Source organism: Artemia franciscana, unplaced genomic scaffold (assembly GCF_032884065.1).
Source record: "Artemia franciscana unplaced genomic scaffold, ASM3288406v1 PGA_scaffold_36, whole genome shotgun sequence".
Taxonomy (NCBI): domain Eukaryota; kingdom Metazoa; phylum Arthropoda; class Branchiopoda; order Anostraca; family Artemiidae; genus Artemia; species Artemia franciscana.
Window position 1 is genome coordinate 808,937 of NW_027062672.1, and position 9,137 is coordinate 818,073.

At 34.6% G+C, this 9,137-nt stretch overlaps 1 protein-coding gene across 4 annotated transcripts in view; it reads right to left on the minus strand.

Annotated features, from left to right (window-relative positions):
* Positions 1–8,624, minus strand: part of LOC136041735 (NGFI-A-binding protein homolog) — a 183,924-nt gene extending 175,300 nt beyond the window's left edge. For 3 of the 4 annotated variants that reach the window (XM_065726484.1, XM_065726483.1, XM_065726486.1), the window contains exon 1: positions 8,395–8,624. In XM_065726484.1, the coding sequence (XP_065582556.1) occupies positions 8,395–8,448 (54 nt within the window). In that variant the 5' untranslated portion in view covers positions 8,449–8,624. Of the gene's footprint in view, positions 1–7,301; positions 7,705–8,394 lie in introns of those variants that run through there. The other variant, XM_065726485.1, reaches the window with a different exon arrangement.
* Between the last annotated feature and the right edge of the window lie 513 nt (positions 8,625–9,137).

Below are 9,137 nucleotides of genomic sequence, written 5' to 3' on the forward strand. Positions count from 1 at the left end.
TTTTTTCTCTTACAGAAAAAAAACAGATGATTATATCTAATTGGTTTACACAAGAAAAAAAAAGGGGGGACAGACTCAATGAGTATTATGTTGTTTTTCATGGTATCAGCTTGTAAAATGAGATCTAATGAGGACCTTCGGGGAACTTCTGTATGAGAAAAGAAGAAAGAAAAGAAGGCACAATTTGAATGGTGAGTGACATTGATACAAATGGTTAAATGTTGAGTGGCACTGGATCAAAAATTCCAAACTTATCTTCTGAAGATTTACAAGAATTACTTAGGAAAATCAATTTTTGGAAAAGCAATATGCTGATTCGGCTTTCACAGCTAAACTCTTACTAAACAGTCTAATTATTATTTCTGCACTAAAAGCGGGATGTATGGTACTACTTCTAATAGGTGGACTGTCATCCCCCATTGATTTAATTCAACCCTCTCCTGGAAAAGCTACTGTATTATAAATAAGCCTATTTCTGAGCTTTTGCAATGCCTTTTACAGTATTGTCTAAATTTTACAATATTTCAACTAGCCTGTGTTGGAGCCCAAACAGCGATTGGCTAGTTCACTTTTATTTCATAATATCTTCGGTGTTTAGCCGTTCTATGTTACTTTATGTTTCCTTTGGATAAGACTAAAATTAGCCTAAGATTCAGTGGTGTCAGAGGAGGAGGAATTCAGAGGAGGAAGAGAAAATTACCCCCTGAAGTTTTGTTATCATTTCAGATTTTAAAATACATTTTTTGCGGGAGTTTTGCAGTGAAAATACATTAATTATTAAGGCTAATGTATTAATAGATTAATACATTAATTATTAATTATTAAAAATTATTTTCCTTTCCGGTTAATAAAGGGTTTTGTGCAGTTGAACTCCTCATTATTTGTGTTTAAAGTTAAGAGCACAATGCTAGCGTTAAGAGCATAAATTCTCGATGCTCCTTTAAGTCCTCCATGTTTTAAATGGTAGGTCTGAAAATGAAAATATTTCATATGCTTGATCCCTCTCCCACAAAAATCCTTCAATAAGACCTTTCAAGTAACCTTCTCGTTCTCTGCATCTCTAAGCGATGTTAGGACCATAGGAACTCCAGGATCTTTGTGGAAGCTCTTTTCAAAGTAGTAGTAATAGGCTAGCGTCTACTCCCACGTAATGTGTACATATAGAAGGAGAGATCCTTAAGCCAGAAAAGCCACAGGGCCATGGCAACCAACATATGTCAATTTATTGCTGAAACAAAACAACTAATCTGACCAATAAATTGAAAATGAATATTTCCTTAAATCTAGCATTTTGTGACAAGGGCCATAAAGTAAAGCAGATCCTCGCCTGTTTATCCACTCATAGGGCATGAGTAAGGTCAATCCATCACCCTAGTTTAAATGAAGAAACACAGGGCCACTGCAGCAGACAAAATATTACCGTTAACAGTCAAAACAAACATTCAGCAAACGCATACAAAATAAGGTAGGGAAAAAGCGGCGAGAAAAAAAAGCTCACATACCGAAAGAATATTTTAAGCACTCACTCCCTCTCCCCTTCTCTATGAAAAACTTTCCCTATGAGCCGTTCCCAATTTAATATATTTTTAATTGATTTTGAAAAATACAGTTGAACCTATTACTGAAGCAAAACAACTCATTTGACCAATAAATTGAAAAGAAATCTTTTCTTCAATCTAGTAACTTGGAACAAGAGCTATAACGCGAAGCAGATCCTCGCCTGTTTCTCCACACATAGGGCATGAGTGAGGACGATCCATCACCCTTCCTCACCCTAGTTAAATAAAAATTTTCTCTCCCTGATACATATAATGTAATTTTCATTGCTATTTAAACCGCTTTGTAGCCTAAAAAAAAGAAAAAAAAGAAAAAAAAATTGAGTAGGATCTATTGGTGTTTTTTCCTTAGTTTAATTTAAGCCGGGTTGATTGGAGGATTGCCAACTTGCACACTTTTCATGGTGAACTGCACTCTTTTTCACATCAGAGGAGAAGCAGAAGAGTGAAAATCACTCTTTTTGGGTGTTGGTTTTCATTCACTTTGAACATCAGGAGTTGGTAACTTCGTCAGGTGTAATTGATCAAAGGAACAGGATTGCCAACTTGCACACTTTTCATGTGAAATGCAATCTTTTTCACATCAAAGTGGAAACAGAAGAGTGAAAATCACTCTTTTTGGGTGTTGGTTTTCATTCACTTTGAACATCAGGAGTTGGTAACTTCGTCAGGTGTAATTGACCAAAGGAACAGGATTGCCAACTTGCACACTTTTCATGTGAAATGCAATCTTTTTCACATCAAATTGGAAACAGAAGAGTGAAAATCACTATTTTTGGGTGTTGGTTTTCATTCACTTTGAACATCAGAAGTTGGTAACTTCGTCAGGTGTAATTGACCAAAGGAACAGGATTGCCAACTTGCACACTTTTCATGTGAAATGCAATCTTTTTCACATCAAAGTGGAAACAGAAGAGTGAAAATCACTATTTTTGGGTGTTAGTTTCTATTCACTTCGAACATTAGGAGTTGGTAATTTCGTCAGAAGTGCAATTAACCTAGGGAACAGGGTTGCCAACTTGCACACTTTTTGAAATGTAAACTTTCATGCCTCAGAGGTGATGCGCAAGCTTTGGCAGCCGTGTACATGCACATTTTTTGACTTGCGATCTTTTTCAGCAAAAATCACTCTTTTCTGGCCTTGATTTGGACTTTTTACTGTACGTCAGTTGGCAACCCTGTTTCTTTATTGTTTTTGCGTAGTTTAAGGTATAGGCCTTGTAAAAAGAATTTACTTCTTTTACTCTTTTGGTTGTAGTTTGTCATTTACGATAATCGGACGACAAACAATCTTGTTGATGATTTTTCTTCGCACGGCAGGAAAAACTAGACGTCTGCTATAGAAAATACTGAACGTTTTTTAGACTAACGGTCTTAAGATCTTGCAATGTTGTTGCAACGTAGCCAAACAGACATGAATGATTGGTCTTAGCCGCTCTCCTGACAGAGCAGACTCAATCCCCTGTTGCGGCTCAAGTACTGCGTCACTGCAAGACAGTGACCCTGCCACTATTAGGGATAGGGCATTCAAATTTTTGAGGCCCAAAGAATTTCCATATAAGAAAAAATTATACCCTTCGTTGCTTGAATTTTCTTTCATAAGATTAAAACTATCAAAAAGGTAGAATCTGCATAAAAGCCCTTATTAAAAAGAAGCTTCCCCTCATCTGACTGATTGACGGCTTTATGATATGCTAGTTAATTAATAACTTGGAATTTGACAGTTGTTATGTATCGCGATTCTCGTGTGAACCCCTCTTAAACAAAATGGCTCTTTTCTGGACAATTATAATAACTAATTTTTTTGGATTTTCTATTATTAATGATAATAATATGACACAAAAAACGAAGCAATTTTGCTTAAGATGTATGCGTATTTATCCTTGAATTAATCATTTCATTGAATTACACCTTCGCATTACACAATATATTAAAAAAGGGCTAATTAAATTTTGCAAACAGGCACATACGACTGTGCGTGCGCGCGGGATTCGCGGGAAGATCTTTTCCAAGCCCATGCAGTTCAAAGTTTGTTTTTATTTGTATAGCGTGTAGCGTGAGACCTCAGGCCGCATCCAGGGGTTTAAACAGCCCCCCCCCCCCCGAAATATTTGTCTGACTTGTAAAAGCATAACAAAAATGCATGTAAATAAATTTTGATACATTTAAACAAAAGTCCTCCACCTCCTCCTCCCAAAAAAGCAGCCCCCCTAAATAAAATCCTGGATACAGCCTTTGAGAGACCCATCCACTTCTTATTCCTAGTCAAACAATAAAACAAACAAATAAAAACTGAAAAAATGGCGAACTAAATTTCGCCCAAAAAACATATATGATTGTGCGCATGCGCAAAATATAGAATTTTCATACTCAAAGATCCCCAAGCCATATTCAGGGATTCGGACAACTCTTCTAAAACGTTTTTCTGACTCGTAAAAACATGAAAAAATGCACGTAAATAAATTTTGATGTGTTTTTAAAAGTTTTTTTTTAATACCTAATAAAAAATCCTGATCTCTTGAAAAATGACGTCATGTAAAAACGGTATTGCGTAGAGTCTCACTTATTTAAGTTAGAGAATATAATAGTAAACTATTGCGACCAGAGTAAGGGCCATTTGCAAGGGTCTTCTACAGGGGGTCAAGGACCCAACAAGCAAAAAAGGCCAATATATACAAATAAAAGGTGACATATTATCTCCTAGAGAACTAAAGAGGGAGGGTAGGGATCACAAATCGTTGGGAGGGGGGCAACTTTCAAAGCCCTTTCTTACAAACGATTATCTTCATTCTGTTAGCTTAATTTTTCACGAGAAGTTAGTACATAAGTGAACGTTTCAAAATATTGGTTAAAATCCTTTTTATAGTACCTAAATTCATCTCTTTGAGAATCGAGACGTATATCCTACCAAATAAAATAAAAAATACATAAAACTATACATCTTATACTTAGGGCCGACGAAACTGTCAAAGCTTGTTTATAGCCAATTAACTATATCCTAACCATTTATATATGGCTTAGTTCATGCTAAATTTGAAGAAGAATATCACTTATTTATCATACAAAGCGTGCTATAAGTTAACTGCATAGCAATTCATTCTCTGAATTCGTTGGGGGGGGGGGGCGTATCCCGATTCTGAGTAGCTATAGTTTCCACACTGCTTAATTGACACACAGTTCATTGATAAATATTTTTGAATGTATAGTCTTTGAATAAAACTCCTTTGCATGGTCCGCGTTCACAATTTTACTTGCAAAATATTGTAACTAAAAAATTTCTTTAGGAAATTTTAACTAAAAATTTTACATTTTACGAAGAAACACAAGAGAGCTAACCAGCCTTAAAAAACTGGTTGTTCGACAACTCTTTTCAGTGCCATATCCCTGTGGATTACGCAGTTTGAACCCTCTCCCCCCCCCAAATATTTGTCCAACTCGTAAAAAGTCACCAAAATACTTATAAACAAATCTTTCTGTGTCTTATCAATTTTTTTACCTCCCCCCCGGAACGAAATTATTTCCCCGAGACCAAATCCCGGATACAGCCTTGACTCTTTCAGACATAAGCAAATAGAATAACTTTATTGGCTTCAGAAATTCTGTCCAGTAAAATTAAATTAATTAAATTCAGGTTAGCCTAAATACATTTAATTAGTGCAGTTAAAGCCCACTTTTTATTATGGAGCTTTAATTAAAGCTTTAATTAATCCCGGCACAAATCTGTACTTGGACCACTCAAAATAAAATGGGCACATTTAAGTGCTATGAGTAACTCAGGCCACACAGAAATTTGCTTATTTACAGAAATTGTCGCTTATTGTATAAGCGACATACATTTATGCAATAACGTTATCGACTTAAGAAAATGTGTTTAATATAATTAAATTGATAAAGTTTAATTCAAATTAATTATATTGAATTAGTACAGTTAAAGTCCACTTTTTACCACGGAGCTGTAGAAAAGTAAAAGCTCTTTCTTTAGTATTCAATAATACTTCAAATCCCATCTAGGAGCAAAGTCTGGCACGACTGATTGGACCACTCAAAATAAAATGAGCAAATTTCATTTTTATGAGCAATTCAAAGCGCCCAGAAATTTATTTCGATGGGAAACGAGGGTTTTCCAGCTGAAGAGTAACAAAAAAAAATTTTTTTTGACTCAAAGTAAGGAGCGACATTAAAGCTTAAAACGAACAGAAATTATTCTGTAAATGAAAGAGGCTTTCCCCTCTTCAACGCTTCGCTGTTTACTCTCGTTTCCATTTAAATCTGTCTTATGACTTCCTTCCACATACAATATCCTTGCACATAAGACCCAAGGGCAGTGTTTTGAGCCTCATAAATTTACTAAATTCTTATTTGAAAGGTTTGAAAGAATTTCAAAGACTTTGGTGAATTCAGAAAAATACTCTTGATATTGTACAAAATGCAAACCAGACCATTAGAATTGTGATCCCTAACTCTAGAGTCTAAAAAAATATATATATATAAAAAAAAAGAAAAAAAAAAACCTAAATTAACCAAAAAAAAGCACTCAAAAGTTTTCTGTTCAGGTTTTCGAACCTTACAAATACCTGAACAAGTAATAAGATCTGAGTTCAGGGTCAGTAGGGTCTGGGTAGTAGGGGTCTGAATTCATTCCTTAAAGTTCAATTCTTCTAAACCAAGTACTTTCCAAGACAGCGAGACGCCAACTATTTACAGTTTTTGATTCTTTTCTAACACGATAAGCAAAAGATACTTGAACAGTCTTAAACAATTAAATCGTTTTTGATCCTTTTTGCTTGTATTTAAGGCCTTGGGAGAATGAATACCTCTCAGTTAAGCAAAAGACTACATTCTACATAGGGACTATGCCAGCAATCGTTTGAGTTTAATTGTTTTCTTCATCGATATATCTACTAAGGATCATCAAATTATAAAGTTTTAGATTTGGGGGAGGGGCAAAAGGGATTTCCTTAAATATAAAAAAACAATAAAAACTGTTTTCAGTTGTTGCAATGCCTGAAAATACTAAAAGGAAAGAAATTTCTTTTAATAAACTGCCAAAAAAGTACTTTAAAAAATCTAGGTGGCCATTTACCCCCCCCCCCCCTCCCTATCCTGTTGATGCACCTTGTTTTATTATTAAAGGGAACAACGTTTATTTGTTTCGGATAAGATTGTCAGATTCTATAAAAACTTAATATCTTATCAAAATGGAATATACAATTTTTAATTAAGTATAAATCAGTATTAAAAGGGACAAGAATTAAAAATATCGCTAATAATAAGCTCCTACTTAACTATGGGAGCTCATATTTAGGCTGTGAGGAGTGTCTTTCTATTTTTTAGTTCGTTTCCCTTAATACTAGATTTAGGACTAATAGTGCTAGCAATTATTCATGTTTTGTTCAAGAACAAATACAAAGAGACGGAGGTTACGACACACTTTTTCCTATTACCTTAGTATTTTGACAATTTGTATCATATTCTTTTTCAGGTTTCGCGTAATTCGTCTATTTTTATCTTGTTCGAATTTGGTACTCTATAAAACAAATTCCTATGCATTGTTCCATTTTTATAAAAGAAACTAAAATAATACTTTACATCTTATACTATAAGCTATATATTTAATGTATATATATTATAAACATATTTTTCATTGAAAGATTTTTCTCTCGAAAGTGAACCATTTCGTAACCTCAATAACCTACTCAAGTCATTTGCTCCAGCCAGTAATAAATCAAACAAACAACCACCAACCTCTTTCGCCTTTATATCACTTGGTTTCATTCATCTTTCACTCTGAAATACAAACACATTCGAAACTAAACCATTCTTTTTGTCACCTTTCCGTTCCGTGTCTCGGAGAAGACTTCAGTCCTCATCAACTCGCTTCTCTGGAGGTTGCCTGATATCTTCACAAAAAAATGGACTCAAGCGCGCTTTTGAGTCCAACCCCTTGGGTGACATTAAAAAAAGGGTGGGCAATAGGGTTTATTCTATATGGATTTGTAAGTTTCTTATATACATAAAAAAAAATGTCATTTCAAAACTTAATCATTTTCCTTTTCAGGAATAAGATAAATTTTACTTTCTTGATTTACAGTTTTTTATTACCAGGAATAGTGGGATGAGGAATTTTCTTTCAGTTACTTTGATAATATTAGCCAAAAATCTATATTGATTTTATTTTTGAATTTATCTCTGTTTCTATGCCTTGAAATCATCTATATATTGACAACCCTAAGCATTGAGAAAAATAATAACAAAAAGCGAATTTTTCGAATGAAAGATCAAAAGGTGACATTAAAAATTAAAACAAGTAGAAAATGTTGGAGCCTGTCTCCTCCTTGACACCCCACTCTTTACTTTAGAGCTTTCTACTTATACGCTGAAAGCATTTATGAATGCAACAAAAATAGTTAATGGCAATGGGCGAGCGTTTATTTACCCAATGGTTTTGAAACATTTGAGCTGAATATTTTATTGCTTTTGTTATTCTCATGGGTCATTATTATTGTTCAAAAGCAAATGCACATAGATGAGCTATTCAATTCTTGAAGACTTGAAAGAAATGATTTTCATCTCATTTTAATTGCCCTTGTGCTTGAGCAATCGTTCTTAAAGGATTGTGGACGAAATTCTTATACAAGGGATGATACGGTCCCCCCTAGTACACGGAATAATTTATGTTTGTTTTAAGTTTTATTGTCACTCAATTTAGTTTATGTTTACTTTTATAGCATGTCCAGGATTACCCTAAATGAGAGAAAGGCTACCACCCCTCCCCCAAAGCTCACTCCCACTTGCATTTAAGTTTGGTTTTTGCAGAAGAACGCCATGAGAAAATCACCTTAACATTTATAAAAAATTTCTGAAGCATCTCTCCTGAAAAATTGGAAAACATAGGCCTTTAACACCTTTTCAGGCTTAGGTACTTATTTGTGCTTGCACTTGTCGCATGTTCAAGCCGCATCCAGGCTTATCGTGGCCCCAGAAGACGACGACATATTTCTTTCCAGAGATTTTGCTCGAGAGTTTCAGGCTCCATAATTTCAAGGCAATGAGGATTCCAGCGTCATCCAGTTTTTGGAAACTCCCAATAGGCCAGGTACCCTTAGGCTCCCTCAACCTCATAAAGGGATCTATTGACAAAAAATTCAATATATAATATACATCTATAAAATACTCTACATCAGTTAGTTCCTGTGTACAAACGATTGATAATAAAAGGTTCATATTCATGGACTGCATTAGCGTTGAAAAAAAAAAAAAAAAAAAAACAATAGTATACTGTATGCCAATACGACATCAGAGACTTGGAGGCCATATTACAACTCTTTCAATAGTTCTCACGTGTCTTGCTCGAAGACATTTTGGCCCTAAACAGGCCTAAATGCTAAAATCTCGCACTTCTTACGGTGATATCGTTGCTTTATTTTCACAATGGTCAAATGCCTTTCGGGAGAGCTTAACTCTTATTTCTAAAATTATGCAAATATTCATGCGCATTTAGCAACGATGAACATTTCTAAAATTAAAACATTTGCACATCGAGAATCAGCATAAATAAAAAATAAATTTAGTTGCATAAAT